The 20,813-nt window shown below is 43.4% G+C and overlaps 1 protein-coding gene across 10 annotated transcripts in view; it reads left to right on the top strand.

The window, feature by feature from the left end:
• hdx (highly divergent homeobox) overlaps positions 1-20,813 on the top strand; it is a 133,774-nt gene that overhangs the window by 72,673 nt on the left and 40,288 nt on the right. For all 10 annotated transcript variants that reach the window (XM_068047789.1, XM_068047792.1, XM_068047791.1 and 7 more), the window contains one exon: positions 14,359-14,505. In XM_068047789.1, coding sequence (XP_067903890.1) covers positions 14,359-14,505 — 147 coding nt within the window. The remainder of the gene's footprint in view (positions 1-14,358; positions 14,506-20,813) is intronic.

Below are 20,813 nucleotides of genomic sequence, written 5' to 3'. Positions count from 1 at the left end.
TCATAAATTACATCTATTGCATTATCCTTGTCGACTCTCAACTCTTCAGAGTTCCCTTTTTGAAATCCATGCTGACTATTCATTATTATAATTTTGGCTTCCAGGTGTTTTTCTATTTTCTTCAGTAGAGATTCCATTATTTTTCCTACCATCAGTATTAAGCTGACTGGTCTATAGTTTCTGAGATACATTATATCTTCCTTTTTAAACATCACTATAATACTACTTAATGGAAAATTGAATTACAGAAAGTATAAATTCTTGCTGCATAGAAACATAGATTTTCAACACAGAAGTAGGTCGCTCAGACCATCGTGTCCGTGCCAAGCAAAAAGGAGCTATCTAGTCTAATCCGATCTTCCAGCTCTTGGTCCATAGCCCTTTAGGTTACAGCATCTCAAGAGCATATCCAAATGTGTTTCAAATGAGGATTTCTGCCTCTGCCACCCTTTCAGATAGTGAGTTCCAGACCCCCATCACTTTTGGGTGAAAAAGTTTCTCCTCAACTCCTCTCTCATCCTTCCACCAATTACTTTAAATCTATACCCCCGGTTATTGACCTCTCTGTTAAGCAAAATGTATCCTTCCTACTCACTCTATCTAGACCCTCGTAATTTTATACACCTGAATTAAATGTCCCCTTGGTCTCTGTTCCAAAGAAAACAAATCCAGTCCATCCAATCTTTCCTCGTGGCTAAAATTCTCCATTCCTGGCAACATTCTTGTAAATCTCCTCTGTATTCTCTCTAGTGCAATTACATCTTTCCTGTAAGGCGCAGGCCAGAACTGTACTGTCATGCAGGCCCCCCACCTGCCGAGAATGAGGCACATTAATTTTGCCACATGAACATTGATTTTTAAACTGTTACTGGAGTAAAGAACTTGCTTTTTAAAAAAAACAGACCCTTGACTGGAAATACATTTTCATAGTAACACAGTGCTTGGAAAGGACAAAGGAGCCATTCCCTGCTCCAATTTAGTTCACAATGGACTTTTGATTACCAGACATTGAAGGTGGAGAAGCTAGCATTCCAGGTTGACTGCTAAGATGCTCCCAATGCACAGAAGAGACCTGGTCAAACCAGTTACTCTCGTGACCACCTGCTGGCCAACTAAGGGAGTTTTAAATTGGAGAAACTGTGTTTGAAGAGAGAAAGCTCTTTGCTCCTGGACTGAGAACATCTCTCCTGTCTGCTCTCATCTCTCTCACCAGCTTTGGAAAACATTGAAGACATGTGAATCCCAAGAGAGAAAAGTCTCCTTCAGTGAACAAATTTTAAGAATACTGGGCCCCAACGAAAAGCAAGATCTACCTACAAGCAAGGACTACAGCGAGCTTGAAGCACAGTAACAAAACCTCCTGTTCAAAGATTGCCTTAAACCTGTCTACTTTATTTTTCTTCTCTTTTCTGTCTCTATTTGCACGTGCATATCGCGTATGCATGCTAGTGTGGGCATGGCATGTATCCGTAGGTGTTAATGGAATTAACGTTTAAGTTTTAATAGATTTCACTTTTCTTCTTTAAACCTAAGAAAGCCTGTTTGTGCTCATTTCTTTCACTCGTAATTGGAAAGCGGTGAACAAATATTCACCAAGGGGGAGCTAAAACACAGTGTGTTTAAAATTAAACACTGTTACAATAAGACCAGTTGAAGGTTGAGAAAGGCCCCTAGACAACTTTCTCACCTGGTTGTTACATGTACACAGTCCTCTAGCTGTAGTCTAACTATCATTTTAGACAGGCCATTATTGAGTTGATGATACAAGCTCCTCATAGAAATACTTGAGAGTCTTAATAAGCAAACTTAATCTACCCCTCTCATGACCTTATGTGGATCTTAGCTCAGTGCTCCGATGTGTACATTTCTTGCCTAGGGAGGATCACCTTTAACTCCTGTTAATTCCCGATTGATTTAAAATTAACTGTCAGGTGGATGTCAAAGTTGCACTGTACAATGCAAGGAGACCATGCGAGTAAGCATGTCAATGTGTCGACCTTCTCACACTAAACCAGATAGGGCGAGTGTGAAGCAAGATGCTTTCAAATGTGCAAAATCCAATCAGTTGTGTACTCCAGGCAATTCAAAGTCTTTTTAAGCACTTAAAATGTTGAATTGTCCAAACATTTGAATTTAACAACCTAAATAAAAACCTAAATAAGTGGCAATTTAGTGCTTAAAAATTTACTTTTCACATAATTTGAATTAAGTAGCTTTGAATTAAGAGAAGACTATATATGAAGTCCAGCAATGTTACGAGTCCATATTTAGGTGACCTTAAGCATTGTTCCACTTGCTTTGCTTTGGTTAGGCATTTTGTGCATTTCTCTCAAACAAATGATTAGGCATTGCCAAACAGCTGGTGTTGATGACTGTAATCTTATTAGCCTATTACATTTACTTTTTTGGGGGAATACTCTCTTTCCTATCCCCTACCTTTCAATGTGACATACATTCTGTGTCTATTTTTGTTGTAAAGAATATTTATGGACAGCTACAGGATATAAAAATGGGTACAAAATTTGGCTTGGAAATTAAGCTCTGGTTCTCGCTGTAATTGAAAGGTTGGTGAATAAGGGGATCTTGCTGAATAAGAGTATTGTTATGACCAAGGTGGGAGGAGTGCACTGTCTTTTCTAGTTCCACTTCTGCACAGGTCACAATATATATTTAAATTTTTATCAGTTACCAATGCAGCCAATCATATACTCTCTCTTGTTAATCCCAGAATAAAATACGCCAACCGGGTTTCTTCAATAAACAACAAAATTATGAGTTTATTATGAAACAAGACTTAACCAGTAACGAGGCAGAGCATTAACACACAGATTGAAATATGAAAGTTCCCTTTTTAAAATTCCCCAATTACACTCACTCACACACACACTGGGAAAAAAAAATACAGAAATTCTCTCTGCAGAGGTAAAGACGAAAAAAATACTTGCTAATTCTTGACGGGGAAAAAAAAATATGGAAAGATGTCAGTTGTCCCTTTTTTTTTGGTCTGGCATCCGGGTATAAGGAGATGCGTTACTGGGATCGTTTCAGAAGCAGTCCATTCTGGAAATATCGAGAATTGTCCTAGTACGCTTTCCATCAGAAATGTGGCATCAGGGTTTTTCCACCAGCGCGCACTTGAATCGCAGGATTTTTTTCAACTTGTCAGGAGCTATGCAACACCAGGGAGTTTAGCTCTCCCACACTGGATCTTTGCAGGATTTCTTCAAAGAGTTGGGGAAGGTGGTGAGCTGGGTGGTTTCTTTTTCCCAGGCGGGAAAACACCAACTGTTTTCAAGCAGTTCACACCAAACTAAACTGAACTGAAAACCATGTCCAAACCCCAAACAGAGTTGACCCCCTGACCTCCATAAATCTTGACATGTGGCTTCTCTGTAAACATTTTTTCCAGGTCACCAAGAGTTCTGTTGTTTACTGAGCCCAAAGCACATGACTTCCAGCACAGGTGGTTTTCAGACAACATCTCAAGTGTCCTTTCAATGAACTTGGTTAAACAAAAATCCACGGAATCTTTTTCGTTTTCACACATTTTTAAATGTGTATCATTACAAACAGTGAATAAAACAGAAGATGAAAAATATTAGAACACATTTACACACATTCTCATTCACTCTTTATCTGTAGCTAATACAGTTTGGCTTTGCACTCCGATAACTCCAAGCAAAGTTAGATTCAAGACAAAGCTTCCGCAATTACATTATTTTTTCCCTCAATGTGGATACTCTTTAAGTAATAAAGTTGTAATAGTAAACTCCATCGGAATAGTCTGGCATTCCAGTTTCTAAATTTTTCCACAAAGTCTAGGAGGTTATGACCAGTATATACCAATGTCTCTCTGTAGTCGTGGTGGACATAGACTTCAAAATGCTTAAGAGCTTGTAATAAACCCAGGGTTTCTTTTTCTGTGGTTGAATATCTTTTTTGGTGTTGATTTAGCTTTTTGGAAGAGTATCCCACTGGCCTTTCTATGCCTGACTCATGGTCTTGTGGCAGGACTGCACCAACCCCCAGGTCACTAGCATTAATTGCTATCTTGAAGGGCTTAGTGAAATTTGGAGCGACTTCGCCGCCGCTGAGCCCCCGCGATATTACGAGCGGGGGCTCATTTAAATGGAGAGGGTGGAACGGCTGCCCCCCCCCACCCGACATAGAGAGGGCGGCCGTTCCACCCTCAGCAACAGCATCCGGTGCCAGCGCACAGGCGCCTGCGTCATTTTTAAAGGGCTTCAAGCCCTGACAGCTGATGTAAAATTTTAAAGAGTCCAGCGCATTAAATTTCAATAGAAGCATTAAATTGAACATCAAAGCCCTCCTTCTACCCCCCTCCATGATCAAATAATATATTGATTTCCATCTTCCCCCCCCACCAAAAAACATTTGACAGTCCTGACCTTTCAACCCCAAACATTGCACTCTTTGCCCATCAACCCCTTCCCATCATCCCCTCAGCCAATGGATTAAGTTTTCTCCGTTCCTCGCATCCCTGGACCTGAGAATTAAACTCCTCCCCCCTCCCCACCACTGTCCCGCCTTGAATCCCCAAACGGGATTCGGAAGGCGGGGGACTTCTGGCCATAGGCCGCAATATCGGCGTGGGATGGCCACCCAGTCCAGGTAAACTCATTTATGTTTATTTGCATTAATTTTATTAGGAACATGAAGGCTCCACTGCCGTGCGGCGGCAGGGGGGGGGGGGAATGGGTGGGGCTACACCAAGGCCTCACTGCTGCTGGTAAAATGCAGTGGGGCCTTCTCAGCGTTGTGGTGGGCCTCTCCCGCAAGTATTTTACGGAACCCCCTGCCACGACCCACGACGTCAAGGGGCTCGTAAAATTCAGCCCAAAGGGTTTGGGCTTGTAAACAAGCTCGTAATCATCAGCAATCTCAGCTGCCTGTCTGGCTGTTCAAAACCTTCTAGTTCTCTTCATGGGTCCTTACTAACAGAGGAAGTGAATTTTTAAATTGTACCGGGAGAATTATTTCCCAAAGGTGCTCATTCGTGTCCTCTCCCTTTAGTGCCCGCATCCAACAATCAAAATTAATTTGCTTTACACTCTTATTCTGTACAAGTCTGTCCAGGCTGTTTCCTGAGGATAAGAAATCCCAGTCTGGACGCTTCAGGGCCTAACTCATAACGCAGGAGAGTAGCCTTTTTTTGCCATTTCATAATCTGCAGAAGCCTCCTCAGAAAGCATAGCATAAACTTCATGAGCTCTGCCCATCAACCTGCTTTGCATAAGCAGTGTCCAATTTCCTTTCGGCCACCTCATCTGTTTAGCTAGCTTTTCAAAAGAAATGAAAAATGTTTCTACGTCCCTTTCCCTCAAACCTTGGGAGGGCTTGCACAAATTTAAACAACTCTCCACTGGGTCCTGGGCTGAAATCGGATCTTTCCTCCTCAGAACTTTCACTGGAATCAAGGCAAGCCTTTTGTTTTAGTTCCAGCTTTTAAAATTTGAATTCCCTTTCTTCTGTTTCTCTTTGAAATGCTCTCTCTTTTGCCCTTTCCTCTCTGTCAAGCTCAAGTTTTTTTTCATTGTCAGTTCTCTTTGCTGTTCAAGCTTAAGTTTTTTCCAATTGTAACTGAATCCTAGCTAATTCAATTGCACTACCATCTGGTTTGCCTTTTCCTCCTTCCAATTTCAAATGGTGTGCTATTACCTCAGTTATATCTGCTTTCTTAGCTCCTGGCTTTAACTCTAACGTCAACATTTCTGCCAATTCCTTTAGCCTAACTTTCATTAAGTTGCTCAAATCACTCGGGGATACACCCTCCTTCTCCAGAAAGGTTGTAGCAACTGACAGACATTCCGGCAGTGTACTTTAATGCACAAGAAACCTGTTTTTTTACTTTTCCTCTTTTCAGTTAGTATTACCCCACTTACAATTGCACATCATTGGCATTGGGTATCCTGGAAGGTGAGCCCCCAATTATATGTTACGACCAAAGCGGAAGGCGTGCACTGTCTTTTCTAGTTCCACTTCTCCCCAGGTCACAATATATATTTAAATGTTTACCCAGTTACCGATATAGTCAATCATAGACTCTACTCTTTATCCCAGAATAAAATACACCAACCAGGTTTCTTTAACAACAAAATTATCAGTTTATTATAAAACAAGACTTATCCAGTAAAGAAGCAAAGCATTAACACACAGATTGAAGTATGAAAATTCCCTTTATTACCTTAGTCCCACATACACATACACCGGTTAACCGAAAAAATAGAGATTTTCTCTTTAGTGCTGTGTTGCAAAACAAAAACAAAAAAGAATACTTTGGCCAAATACTTGCTAATTATTAAAGAAAAAACGAAGATATGGAAAGATGTCAGTTGTCCCTTTTAGGTTTGGCATACCAAATACGTGTAGACAGCTGTCACTGGGATCTTTCGAGAACAGTTCTTTGCAGGCAACGTTGAAGATCAGTTTGGCAGGCGTTCCAGGAGAAATGCGGCAACACGTGTTTCTGGCAGGCCTTTCAGAAGGAATGCAGCATCAGTTTCTCTATTTCTTACGCTCGCTTCTAAGAGCTTCTCAAAGAGATAGAAAAACTGGCAGGCTTTTCAAAAAGATGGGAAAGGCTGAGCTGGGGTTTTGTCCTTGGCAGGTTGATTTAAAACACCTTTCAAAACAGTCAATACCCCAACACCCTGTCCAAAGCGAAACCAAAAACAATATCTCAAGAGTCAAGCCTCCTGACCCGTATAAATCTTGACCTGTCACTTCTCTCTAAACATCTCCCCCAAGGCAAAAGCCCCTGTTGGGTATTTTTCTGAAGACAGGTGATTTCCAGTAAAGGTTGTTTACAAACCAAGTCCAAAAGACCTTCCGATGACTTATTTAAAAAAAAAACACTAAGTGCAGCATCTGTGGAATCCTTTTCAGTTTTTCCAAATAAAACAATGTCCATAATTCTAAAATACATGAGTCCTCAAAAAAACTTAACAAAAAATATAGAGGCACTGTTATAACACAAAAAAAAAACGACTTTGGCCAAATACCTGCTAATTCTTGATGGGGGGAAAAAAGAGATGATGGGGAAGGAAATCAGTTGTCCTTTTTTATGGTCTGGCATCTGGGTATATGGAGGACAGGTCACTGGGATTGTTTCAGAAGCAGGCTGTTCTGGTGATGTCATGAATTATCCTAGTAGGCTTTCCAGGAGAAATGTGGCATCAGGGTTTTCCGCCAGTACACAATTAAATCGCAGAATATTTTTCAACATCACGGGAGCTATGCAGCAGCAGGGATCTTAGCTCTCCCACACTGAATCGTTGCAGGATTTCTCCAAAGAGGTGGAGGAAGAGGTGAGCTGGGTAGTTTTTTTTACCCTGGCAGAAAAACTGTCTTCAAGCAGTTCACATCCAACTAAACTGAAAACGTCCAAACCCCAAACAGTCGACCTCCTGACCTCCATAAACCGTGACATGTGGCTTCTCTGTAACCATTTTTTTCCCAGGTCACCAAGGGTTCTGTTGTTTACTGAGCCCAAAGCACATGATTTCCATCACAGGTGGATTTCAAACAACATCTCGTGTCCTTTCGGTGAACATGGTTTAAAAAAAAAACACATCCATGGAATCTTTTCAGTTTTAACACAGGTCCTCAAGAAAAATATATTAAAAAGAAATAGAATCACTTTCGTAACAGTATGTAAAATACTGAATGGAACAGTAAAGTTAATCTGGAGTAATATTTCAGTTCAAAGTATGATACAACAAGGAGAACTCGGTGAAAAGGCAATTTGAGGCTGTAAGGATGTACTTCTTCCAAAAAGGATGGTCGATGCCTTATGTTTGGATAGTGAGAGGTACAAGCTGGAGCCATATGAGAGGCAGTTAGCTGTTATGATAATTAAGATCATAGGCTGAATTTTACCGGCCCCTCGACGTCGAGGAGTCATGGTGCGGGGGCTGTGAAATACTTGCGGGAGAGGCCTGCCATGACCCATGACATCAAGAAGGCCCGCTGAATTTGACCGGCAGCGGCGAGGCCTCGGTGTGGCCCCTTTCTGCCACTTGGCAGCAGGGCCGCCTTCTAAATATTAAAATCAATTAAAATAAGATGCAAAAAAACCTACCTGGTCCCAGCAGCCATCCCATGCCAATTTCTATGTCCGCCAGCCATAACTTGTGCGCCTTCGGAACTCCGTTTGGTGTTCCGAGGCGAGACACTAGTGGGGAGGATTAAAATTATCAGGGCAGATGGTGGTTGAGCGGGAAAAACACTTCTTATTGGCTGTGGGGATGGTGGGAAGGGGTTAAAGAGCAAAAGTAAAGAGGTTGGGGGGTGAAGTTCGGGTTGGAAATAAAGTTCACTTTGTTGATATTGCCCCGAAAACAAACACTGGGGTGTGAAAGTGCATCGAGCATTAATTTCAATTTTAACGCACAATGCACCAGAATATCATGTTAAAAATTTCCTGTAATCAAATCCCATTTTTTTTCATTCATGGGAAGTGGGTGTCACTGACTGTGCCAGCATTTATTGCCCATCCCTAATTGCCCTTGAGAAGGTGATGGTGAGCTGCCTTCTTGAACCGCTGCAGTCCATGTGAGGTAGATACACCCACAGTGCTGTTAGGAAGAGTGTTCCAGGATTTTGACCCAGCGACAGTGAAGGAACGGCGATATATTTCCAAGTCAGGATGTTGTGTGACTTGGAGGGGAACTAACAGGTGGTGATGTTCCCATGCATCTGCTGCTCTTGTCCTTCGAGGTGGTAGAGGTCGTGGGTTTGGAAGGTGATGTCAAAGGAGCTTTGGTGCGTTGCTGCAGTGCATCTTGGAGGTGGTACACACTGCTGCCACTGGGCGTTGATGGTGGAGGGAGTGAATGTTTGTAGATGGGGTGCCAATCAAGCAGGCTGCTTTGTCCTGGATGGTGTCAAGCTTCTTGAGTGTTGTTGGAGCTGCACCATCCAAGCAAGTGGAGAGTATCCCATCACACTCCTGACTTGTGCCTTGTAGATGGTGGACAGGCTTTGGGGAGTCAGGAGGTGAGTTACTCACCGCAGAATTCCTAGCCTCTGACCTGCTCTTGTAGCCATGATATTTATATGGCTACTCCAGTCCAGTTTCTGGTCAATGGTAGCCTCTAGGATGTTGATAGTGGGGGATTCAGTGATGGTGATGCCATTGAATGTCAAGGGGAGATGGTTAGATTCTCTCGTTGGAGATGGTCATTGCCTGGCACCTATGTGGCGCAAATGTTACTTGCCACTTATCAGCCCAAGCCTGGATATTGTCCAGGTCTTGCTGCATTTCTACGCGGACAGCTTCAGTATCTGAGGAGTCGCGAATGGTGCTGAACATTGTACAATCATCAGCAAACATCCCCACTTCTGACCTTATGATTGAAGGAAGGTCATTGATGAAGAAGCTGAAGATGGTTGGGCCTAGGACATTACCCTGAGGAGCTCCTGAAGTGATGTCCTGGTGCTCAGATGATTGACCTCCAACAACCACAGCCATCTTCTTTTGCGCTAGGTATGACTCTAACCAGCAAAGAGTTTTCCCCCTGATTCCCATTGACCTTAGTTTTGCTAGGGCTCCTTGCTGCCATACTCAGTCAAATGCTGCCTTGATGTCAAGGTCAGTCACTCTCACCTCACCTCTTGAGTTCAGCTCTTTTGTCCATGTTTGAACCAAGGCTGTAATGAGGTCAGGAGCTGTGTGGCTCTGTCGGAACCCAAACTGGGTATCACCGAGCAGGTTATTGCTAAGCAAGTGCTGCTTGATGGCACTGTTAATGACACCTTCCATCACTTTGCTGATGATTGAGAATAGACTGATGGGGCGGTAATTGGCCGGTTTGGATTATTGTCAGGACCCATAGCCTTTGTAGTATCCAGTGCCTTCAGTCGTTTCTTGATATCACGCGGAGTGAATTGAATCGGCTGAAGTCTGGCATCTGTAATGCTGGGGACTTCAGGAGGGGGCCGAGATGGATCATCAACCCGGCACTTCTGGCTGAAGATTGTTGCAAATGCTTCAGCCTTATCTTTCGCACTGATGTGCTGGGCTCCCCCATCATTGAAGACGGGGATATTTGTGGAGCCACCTCCTCCAGTTAGTTGTTTAATTGTCCACCACCATTCACGGCTGGATGTGGCAGGACTGCAGAGCTTCGATGTGATCCGTTGGTTATGGGATCGCTTAGCTCTGTTTATTGCATGCTGCTTATGCAGTTTGGCATACAAGTAGTCCAGTGTTCTGGCTTCACCAGGTTGACACCTCATTTTGAGGTATGCCTGGTGCTGTTCCTGGCATGCCCTCCTGCACTCTTCATTGAACCTGGGTTGGTCTCCTGGCTTGATGGTAATGGTAGAGTGGGGTATATGCCGGGCCATGAGGTTACAGGTTGTGGTTGAGTATAATTCTGCTGCTGCTGTCCCACAGCGCCTCGTGGATGCCCAATTTTCCATTGCTAGATCTGTTCGAAATCTATCCCATTTAGCATGGTGATAGTGCCACAGAACACGATGGACGGTATCCTCAATGTGAAGGCGGGACGTCGTCTCCACAAGGACTGTGCGGTGGTCACTCCGACCAATACAGTCATGAACAGAAGCATCTGCGGCAGGCAGATTGGTGAGAACAAGGTCTAGTCTGTTATTCCCTCTTGTTGGTTCTCTCACCACCTGCCGCAGACCCAGTCTAGCAGCTATGTCCTTTAGTACTCGGCCAGTTCGGTCAGTAGTGGTGCTACCGAGCCACTCTTGGTGATGGACATTGAAGTCCCCTACCTAGCATACATTTTGTGCCCTTGCTACCTTCAGTGCTTCCTCCAAGTGGTGTTCAACATGGAGGACTACTGACTCATCAGTTGAGGGCGGTCGGTGGTAATCAGTAGGAGGTTACCTTGCCCATGTTTGACCTGATGCCATGAGACTTCATGGGGTCCAGAGTCAATGTTGAGGACTCCCAGGGCAACATCCTCCCTACTGTAGACCACTGTCCTGCCACCTCTGCTGGGTTTGTCCTGCCGGTGGGACAGGACATACCCAGGGATAGTGATTGCAGTGTCCGAGACATTGTCTGTAAGGTATTATTCCGTGAGTATGACTATGTCAGGCTGTTGCTTGACTCGTCTGCGGGACAGCTCTCCCAACTTTGGCACAAGCTCCCAGATGTTAGTAAGGGGGACTTTGCCGGGTCGACAGGGCTGGGTTTGCCGTTGTCGTCTCCGGTGCATAGGTTGATGCCGGGTGGTCCGTCCTGTTTCATTCCTTTTTATTGACTTCGTAGCGGTTAGATACAACTGAGTGGCTTGCTAGGCTATTTCAGAGGGCATGTATGAGTTAACCACATTGCTGTGGTTCTGGAGTCACGTAGGCCAGACCAGGTAAGGACAGCAGATTTCCTTCCCTAAAGGGCATTAGTGAACCAGATGGGTTTTTACAACAATCGACAATACTTTCATGGCCATCAATGGACTAGCTTTTTAATTCCAGATTTAGTAATTAAATTCAAATTCCATCTTCTGCTGTGGTGGGATTCAAATCCATGTCTCCAGATCAATACCCTCGGTCTCTGGGTTACTAGTCCAGTGATAATACCACTACGCCACCGCCTCCCCTTGCAATGAAGACCACCCATTTGCTTTCTTAATTGCTTGCTGCACCTGCATACTAGCTTTCAGTGACTCATGAACAAGGAACACCCAGGTCCATTTGGACATCAACACTTCCCAACCCCTCGCCATTTAAGAAATACTCTGTCTTTCTGTTTTTTCTACCAAAGTTGATAACTTCACACTTATTCACATTATATTCCATCTGCCATGTTCTTGCCCATTCACTTAGCCTGTCCGAGTCCCCTTGCATCCTCCTCACAACTTACACTCCCATCTGGTTTTATGTCATTTGCAGATTTGGAAATATTGCAATTGGTCCCCAAATCCAAATCATTTATATAGATTGTAAACAGCTGTGGCCCAAGCACTGATCCTTGCGTTACCCCACTAGTAACAGCCTGCCATCCTGAGAATGACCCATTTATTCCTACTCTTTGCTTTCTGTCTATTAACCAATTCTCAATGCATTGCAGTATATTACCCCCAATCCCATGTGCTCTAATTTTGTTTACTAACCTCCTGTGTGGGACCTTCTCAAAAGCCTTCTGGAAATCATCCACTGGTTCTCCTTTATCTATGCTACAAGTAACATCCTCAAAAAACTCCAACAGGTTCCCGGCGCGGGTGTGGTCATGCAATCCAGTGTTGGAGAGGAGGTCCTGGGGCGGTGATGTGGTTCCCAGTGGGCGTCCTCCGTGGGCCACAGATTGCCCACGGAGGATGAACCCCTCCCAAGCCTGCAGAGAGGCCGCCTCATTTTACAAGGCACCCTTCCCGTGTGGTGGAGACACCCACTGCCACTGTTAAGATCCTAGTGGCAGTGGGAAGAGGTCCTTAACTGGCTGTTAATAGGCCACTTAACGGCCTCAATTGGCCTCTGGGTGGGAAGGTCATCTTTGGCCTACCCCGCACTGGGGAAGATTGCTTGGCGACGGGCCGTCTGTCCCCCGCCATGATTCTCCATGCCCCGCCTCAGTGGCTCATAAAATCCAACCCACTATTTGCCTTTCTAATTGCTTGTTGTACCTGCATGTTAACTTTCTGTGATTCATGTGCACGGACACTCCGATCCCTCTGAATGCAAACATTTCCCAGTCTCTCATCATTCAAAAAATATTCTGTTTGTCTTTTTTTCCTTCCAAGCTGGGTAACTTCACACTTCCATTGCATTCCATCTGCATGTTTTTGCCCACTTGTTTAACCAGTCTATAATCATTGTATTAAAAACAAAGTGCTGGAAATACTCAGCAGGTCAGGCAGCATCTGTGGAGAGAGAAACAGAGTTAGCGTTTCAGGTTGATAACTTTCATCAGAACATCACTTTGTAGCTTCTGTGTCCTCCTCACAGCTTACTTTCCCACCTAATTTTGTATCGTCAGCAAACTTGGATACATTACACGCAGTCCCCTCACCCTAAGCCATTGATAGAAGTTGTAAATGATTGCTGAAGTACTCCACTAATTATAGCCTGCCAACTCAAAAATGACCCATATATTCCTGCTTTGTTTTCTGTCCATTTACCAATCCTCGATCCGTGCTAATATATTATCTCCAATCCCATGAACCCTAAGTTTGTTTCATAACTTCTTGCATGTCACCTCATCGAATGCTTTTTGTAAATCCAAATACACTGCATCCACTGGTTTCCCCTTTATTTACCCTGCTAGTTACAATTTCAAAAACCCTTAACAGAGTTGTCAAACAGGATTTCCCTTTCACAAATCAGTATTGAGCCTGCCTAATCGTATTATGATTTTCTAAGTGCCCTGTTACCATGTACCTAATAATAGATTCTAGCATTTTCTCTACTAATGTCAGGCTAACTGATCTGTAATTCCTTGTTTTCTCTCTCCCTCCTTTCTGTGTTTGCTACTTCTAATTTATGGGGACTATTCTAGAATCTAGGGAATTCTGGAAGATGACAACCAATGCATCCACACTATCTATAGCTACCTCTTTCAAACCCTTCGGATGCAGGCCATCACGCCCAAGGGATTTGTGCCATTAATTTCGCTCGTACTATTTCTTTAAGATCCTCATTCTTGCTAGACCTTTATTTTCCCATTATTTCCGGAATGTTCGGATGAACCATATGACACATTTTGCATAGGCTCTCCTTTTAAAACAGCTTCCATTCTTCATGTTTCATATCAAACTTGACTAAATTGCACAATTCAGTGCAGCACATAGAAAAAGCATGAAATAAACTCTGGCCACTTTCTGCTGTTATCCACCCTAGAAATAACCACATGGCTCATTTTGTAAGAGTGTCAATAAAGTCATAGTCTAGTTGTTAAACTCATTATTTAATTTTATTGTTTTAATGCAACGGGTAGCTAAATCATCATGGAAGCTTGTACTTTGTTGCAATTGCAGGATACACCAAAATATTTTTCTAACATTTGACAGAAGGGAGTTTTAGAACCACATCCCAGAGGTAAAAGGTCAATATTGTCAACCAGCTTCTTCTCAAGTTATGAGCTGGAAACTGCAGCTCATAGTTTGCACACCATGTTGAAGATTTTATTAGCAAAGTTCTCTGATTTGAAACAAGGGTAGACCAACATCAAGATTCCTGACTTGAGTCACACAGTAATTTTATACCTAATAAGCAAAACAAGTCATGAAAATATTGTAATGCCTTGTGTAAATTCAGAATTTTCAATAGCCTTATTTTGAAGCATTTTATTGCAGTTTTCGTAATGCCTTATTTACTTCCTGCATTAGTTCCTTCATGCTAAGTTTTCTCTTTTTTTTTAAGCTGCAGGATCGTACCCAATTTAGTGAGAATGATCTGGCTGTTCTGAAAAAATATTGGGACGTGGGTATGACCAGCCTGGGTTCAATATGCAGAGAAAAAATAGAAGCGGTCGCCATGGAATCAAATGTCGACTGTGAGATTGTCAAGGTAAAAATGTCGCCTTGGAGCTTTTACATTTTCCTTATCAGTTTTTTTTTGTATCTTGGGAGGCTTAAGTGACGTTGATGAAACCATTCTAAGCTTACACAAGGCCATATGCAAGTACACCTTTTTTGAGTGTTTCTTAAAATAGAGCAACTGTACAATGAAGTGCAACGTCAGCTGCCGCTTTATGTACTGAGGTCTGAATGTTATTAATCTGTGCTAAAAATAGACCAGTGTTGCCGACTATGCTTTCTGAAGGTTCCAGAGTTATTGAATGATCTTATCCAGACTGATATTTTATATCAATGTAATGATAGTTAAATCGTGAATTGTATTTCTGTTCAGAATCTTGCATGTGCAGATGGATCTGGGGGCTCTAACTCTTTTTACTACACATACAAATATGCGGGATCTGCAAATTACATACAAGTTCTTCACATCCAATTCCTTGGAATATTTGTGTTGCTGTCATTTTGAAAGCAGTGCCTTTGAAGTCATTCTAATCGTGTCAGTAATGGACTATCATTGCACTAACCTCAATTAGTTAGTTTTAAAGGAGAGGGGAAGGAAGCGAAAGAAAATGTTTCATCTCCGAAGCTTGCAATGTGATGAGGCTTTTTATCATTTTCTGCAACTTTTACCACACTCCTTTACTGTGACACTTAATTCTTTTATCCGCAATGAATTGCTGGTTATCCCTTGCCTTCCCCATTATTTCCAGAAGGGACATGTACACAACCCCACAAACCTCTGTAAATAGAAAGGTGAAGCTATACCTGCAGCCCTTTACTCCCTACCTGAGAGCAAGACTGGTTACCTGCTCCAAACTCATGACCCTCCCCCATTCACAGCCTCAGTTGTTATATCTGACTTGCACCTGGATGGGTCTGCTCCTCTTCACTGCCTGAGACCTGGACCTTAGCACAGTCCTACTACACATAGCCTAGCCTCAGCCCCAGGCACAGCCTTAACTCCGCTTGAGACTCTGTCACAGAATCAGACCAACACAGTAATTTCTCATACCACTACTATCTACGAATAGTATGTCTGAATGGTGACGAGGTGAGTCAAATCAAGCGCAAGATGAGTAGGATGGTGAATATAGAGTGAGATGGGAAATATTACTTGAATTTGTGAAGTAAAGTAATCCTGTTTGTCCAGGTTTTTAAAAAAATTATGCTGTGTGAAAACCTCCCCATTTTAAACATCCCTTGTTAGCATCATTTAATCCCGGATCAGTTATTGCCACAAAAATCTTCTTTACCCCCAACTTCAAAAGAACATGCCCTATTGGACCAGTGTAGCATTCTACATTTACGGTATCAGCCATCCTTTGTCCTTGATTTAAGGATTTTGTGCTCTGGGCCATTCAATTCCTAGAGCGATTCTATTAGATCACGGCTGATCTGCACCTCAAATCCATGTGCCTGTCTTTTTATCCATATTATTTGATATCCTTAACCTAACAAAAATATACTAATCAGTCTTGAACATTTGAATTGACCTCGATGCCTATAGCTTCTTGAGGGAGAGTCCCAGATTTCCGTTATGCTTTGTGTGAAAATGTGTTGCCTGATTTCACCTCCGGAATGGTCTAGCCCTTGTTCTAGATTCCCCTATTTGAGTTTCACTGCATCTGAGTTATGTGCCTGTGCACTAACTTTTAGCAATTTGCGTATGCGGACACCTAAATCCTCTTGCCCCTTCACAGTTCCTAGTCCCTTGTCATTGAGAAAATATTCTGATTTATCTTTCTCTGATCCAAAGTGCACAATCCCAAACTTCCCCACATTCAACTCCATCTGCCACAGTTTTACCCAATCACTAAATCTGTCTTTGTCCCTTTGTAACTTCCTATACACAATTTACTGTGCCTTACAGCCAATTTTCATTCTACAAAGTGGCTCCTGACAGCGCAGAGCATGTGCAGAGCAATCACCAACGTCATCACTGCATCCGCACGTTTGAAAGCTTGCCAGTATGAATCCGCGAATGCTTTCAGCGAAATCAGACTTAATGACGTCCAAGTGTTGGCTCACCCTCAATGGCTGCGATCGCTGCCTCCATTTCACCCCCCCCCCCCAACAGTGCCCCGCTCCCTCCCGTAGTTGCCGCCTCAGTTGCGCTTTCCTCCTGCACCCGTCTGCTTGCTGTTCCCTCCCGCCACTCTCGACTACTTGCTGCTCCATCCTGCTGTTTTCTCCCGCTTTTTTTTCTCTCCCCACCCCGCCTGCCACTTCTCCAGGTGACGAGGAGGGGAGTTAGCGGCAGGAGGGAGCAGTGAGCAGATAGGCGCGGGAAATAACAGCGGAATGGAGCAGCCTGAGGAAACAGTGAGCAGCCAGGCACGGGAGGGAGCAGCGATTGAGGCCGCGATCGTGGGGGAGCGGGGTACTGTTGTGGGGGGGGTTGGAGGCAGCAATCACGGCCATTGAGGGATGAGGATGCTTGGGTTCAATTCATTTTTTTGTGTCAAATTGAGCAGTACCACCTTTATTACTGCCTGAGACGTCACAGGCAGTGACGTTTGTCAATGAGGCTGCATTTACGCATGTGCTAGTGTGCCACCTAGTGGTTGCGTTATCAGCATACGCAGCCTTCATTCTATTGGTCCGAACTAGATTCCATAAGTAAAAGGTTAGTATCAACAGGTGGATGAGGGTAAAGCAGTGGATGTGGTGTATATGGATTTCAGTAAGGCGTTTGATAAGGTTCCCCACGGTAGGCTATTGCAGAAAATACGGAAGTATGGGGTTGAAGGTGATTTAGAGCTTTGGATCAGAAATTGGCGAGCTGAAAGAAGACAGAGGGTGGTGGTTGATGGCAAATGTTCATCCTGGAGTTTAGTTACTAGTGGTGTACCGCAGGATCTGTTTTGGGGCCACTGCTGTTTGTCATTTTTATAAATGACCTGGAAGAGGGTGTAGAAGGGTGGGTTAGTAAATTTGCGGATGACACGAAGGTCGGTGGAGTTGTGGATAGTGCCGAAGGATGTTGTAGGGTACAGAGGGACATAGATAGGCTGCAGAGCTGGGCTGAGAGATGGCAAATGGAGTTTAATGCGGAAAAGTGTGAGGTGATTCACTTTGGAAGGAGTAACAGGAATGCAGAGTACTGGGCTAATGGGAAGATTCTTGGTAGTGTAGATGAGCAGAGAGATCTTGGTGTCCAGGTACATAAATCCCTGAAAGTTGCTACCCAGGTTAATAGGGCTGTTAAGAAGGCATATGGTGTGTTAGCTTTTATTAGTAGGGGGATCGAGTTTAGGAGCCACGAGGTTATGCTGCAGCTGTACAAAACTCTGGAGAGGCTGCACCTGGAGTATTGCGTGCAGTTCTGGTCACCGCATTATAGGAAGGATGTGGAAGCTTTGGAAAGAGTGCAGAGGAGATTTACTAGGATGTTGCCTGGTATGGAGGGAAGGTCTTACGAGGAAAGGCTGAGGGACTTGAGGTTGTTTTCGTTGGAGAGAAGGAGGAGGAGAAGTGACTTAATAGAGACATATAAGATAATCAGGGGGTTGGATAGGGTGGATAGTGAGAGTCTTTTTCTTCAGATGGTGATGGCAAACACGAGGGGACATAGCTTTACGTTGAGGGGTGATAGATATAGGAGGTAGTTAGAGGTAGTTTCTTTACTCAAAGAGTAGTAGGGGCGTGGAACGCCCTGCCTGCAACAGTAGTAGACTCGCCAACTTTAAGGGCATTTAAGTGGTCATTGGATAGACATATGGATGAAAATGGAATAGTGTAGGTCAGATGGTTTCACAGGTCGGCGCAACATCGAGGGCTGAAGGGCCTGTACTGCGCTGTAATGTTCTAATGTTCTAAAAAAGTTACTGCACAGCTATCTCTGTTTTACTCTTTTCCCTCCCCCATATGTTCAGTTTATATATTTTTCTGAAAAAATCATTCTTCTTCCTCCCAGCCACAAATAAAGGCAAATATCACCATTTAAGTATAAACATGGGAGATCTATATATTAATCAGCTCCTTGACTCTCTAATACTTTCACCCCATATTCAAAGGTACTAGATATGTCTAACTTGTCTGTTGCCCATGTCATTGCAAAAAGGATTAATTTGCTACCTGAAAATGCTTAACTCAATCTTTAAACTTCCCACTTCTTCAATGATATAGATCCTTACCTATACTAGTGTTGATTCCCTACTTCCTTCGAAGTATACAAGCTGTACTACTTTTTGTATTCATTCATTTCTTACACTGGGGTGCTTCTCGTGTTGTAACAACAAAGTATATAATGTAGCAACAGTAACAGGCCGGTCAGCCCTCAAACCTGTTCAATTGGATTATTGTCTGTACCACAACTCCATTAACCCACATTTATTGCATATGCCCTGACCCAGTGGAGACAGCCCCTGATTTTCACTTTCCTTTGTGTAGAAAAAGTGCTTTCTGATTTCACTCCTGAAGAGCCTAGATCTAATTTTAAGATTACGCCCACTTGTTCTGTATTTTTCCACCAGAGCAAATATCTAAAAAAAAAGTGATATAAATCACCGTCTAAATGTTTTTGAGTCTGAAACTTCATTTCTCAAGAGTGTGGATTTGTTAAAGGAGAGTTGTGTCTTACCATCTTGATTGAATTTTTGGAGGAGGTAACAATGAGAGTTGATGAGGGTAGCGCATTTGATGTAGTTGATGTGGATTTTATCAAGACTTTTGACAGGGTCGCACATGGCAGATAGGTGAGAAAATTAAAAGCTCATGGGATCCCAAGGAAAGTGCCAAGTTGGATCCAAAATTGATTCAGTGGCAGGAAGCCAAGGGTTGTGGTCAGTGGGTGTTTTTCTGACTGGAAGACTGTTTTCATTGGGTTCCATAGGGTGCTGTAATGAGTCCCTTGCTGTTCGTGTTTTTATTATATATATTTGGGGCGGCACAGTGGTGCAGTGGTTAGCACTGCAGCCTCACAGCTCCAGCTACCCGGGTTCAATTCTGGGTACTGCCTGTGTGGAGTTTGCAAGTTCTCCCTGTGTCTGCGTGGGTTTCCTCCGGGTGCTCCGGTTTCCTTCCACAAGTCAAAAGACTTGCAGGTTGGTAGGTAAATTGGCCATTATAAATTGCCCCTAGTATAGGTAGGTGGTAGGGAAATATAGGGATAGGTGGGGATGTGGTAGGAATATGGGATTAGTGTAGGATTAGTATAAATGGGTGGTTGATGGTCGGCACAGACTCGGTGGGCCGAAGGGCCTGTTTCAGTGCTGTATCTCTAAACATAAACCTAAACTAAACATATATATATTATTATTGATTAAGAAGTTTGAAGATGATGCAAAAATTGGCTGTGTGGTTGGCAGTGAGGAAGAAAGCTGCAGGAAGCTATCAATGGACTGATCAGGTGGGCAGAAAAAGGCTCAATCCAGTGAAGTGTGAGGTAATGCATTTGGGGAGGACTAGCAAGGCAGCGGAATACACAGTAAATGGGAGGATTCCTAGAGGTGGAGAGGAACAGAGGGACCTTGGAGTATATATCTACAGATCCCTGAAGGTAGCAGGGCAGGTAGATAATCCGGTTAAGAGGACATAGGGGATACTTTCCTTTATTGGACAAGGCATGGAATAAAAACGCATGGAGGTTATGCTAGAATTATAGAAAACAGTAGTTAAATCGCAGCTAGAGTACTGCGTGCAGTTCTGGTCACCGCATTACAGGAAGGAAGTGATCGCACGAGAGAGGGTAGAGGGGATTTACAGGGATATTGCCAGGAATGGACAATTTTAGCTATGAGGAAAGATTGGATAGGTTGGGGTTGTTTTCTTTGGAACAGAGGAGGCTGAGGGGAGATTTAATTGAGGTGTATAAAATTATGAGGGGCCTAGATAGAGTGAGTAAGAAGGACCTATTTCCATTAGCAGAGAGATTGATAACCAGAGGGCATAAATTTAAAAGGAATTGGCAGAAGGTTTAGAGAGGAGTTGAGTAATTTATCACCCAGAGGGTGGTGGGGGTCTAGAATGCACTACCTAAGAGTGGTCGAGGCAAAAACCCAGATTGCATTTAAAAAAAACCCCACATGGATATGCATTTGAGGTGCTGTAACCTACAAGGCTGCGGGCCAAGAGCTAGAAATTGGGATTCGACTGGATAGCTCTTTTACAGCCAGCACCGACATGATGGGCTGAATGACCACCATCTGTGCTGTAAATCTTTGTATTTTTCTATAAATTTGCATTTCTCTTTCAGATGCTACTCACCTACTTGGCTTTTTCAGCATCTTGTAATTTTGTTTCATGTTCAGCATTTGCAGTCTTTTTATTTCCATGTAGAAGAATCTGCTACATTAGCAT

This window comes from Heterodontus francisci, chromosome 15, assembly GCF_036365525.1.
Source record: "Heterodontus francisci isolate sHetFra1 chromosome 15, sHetFra1.hap1, whole genome shotgun sequence".
Classification (NCBI taxonomy): Eukaryota; Metazoa; Chordata; class Chondrichthyes; order Heterodontiformes; family Heterodontidae; genus Heterodontus; species Heterodontus francisci.
This window is presented reverse-complemented; position numbering and strand designations above follow the sequence as displayed.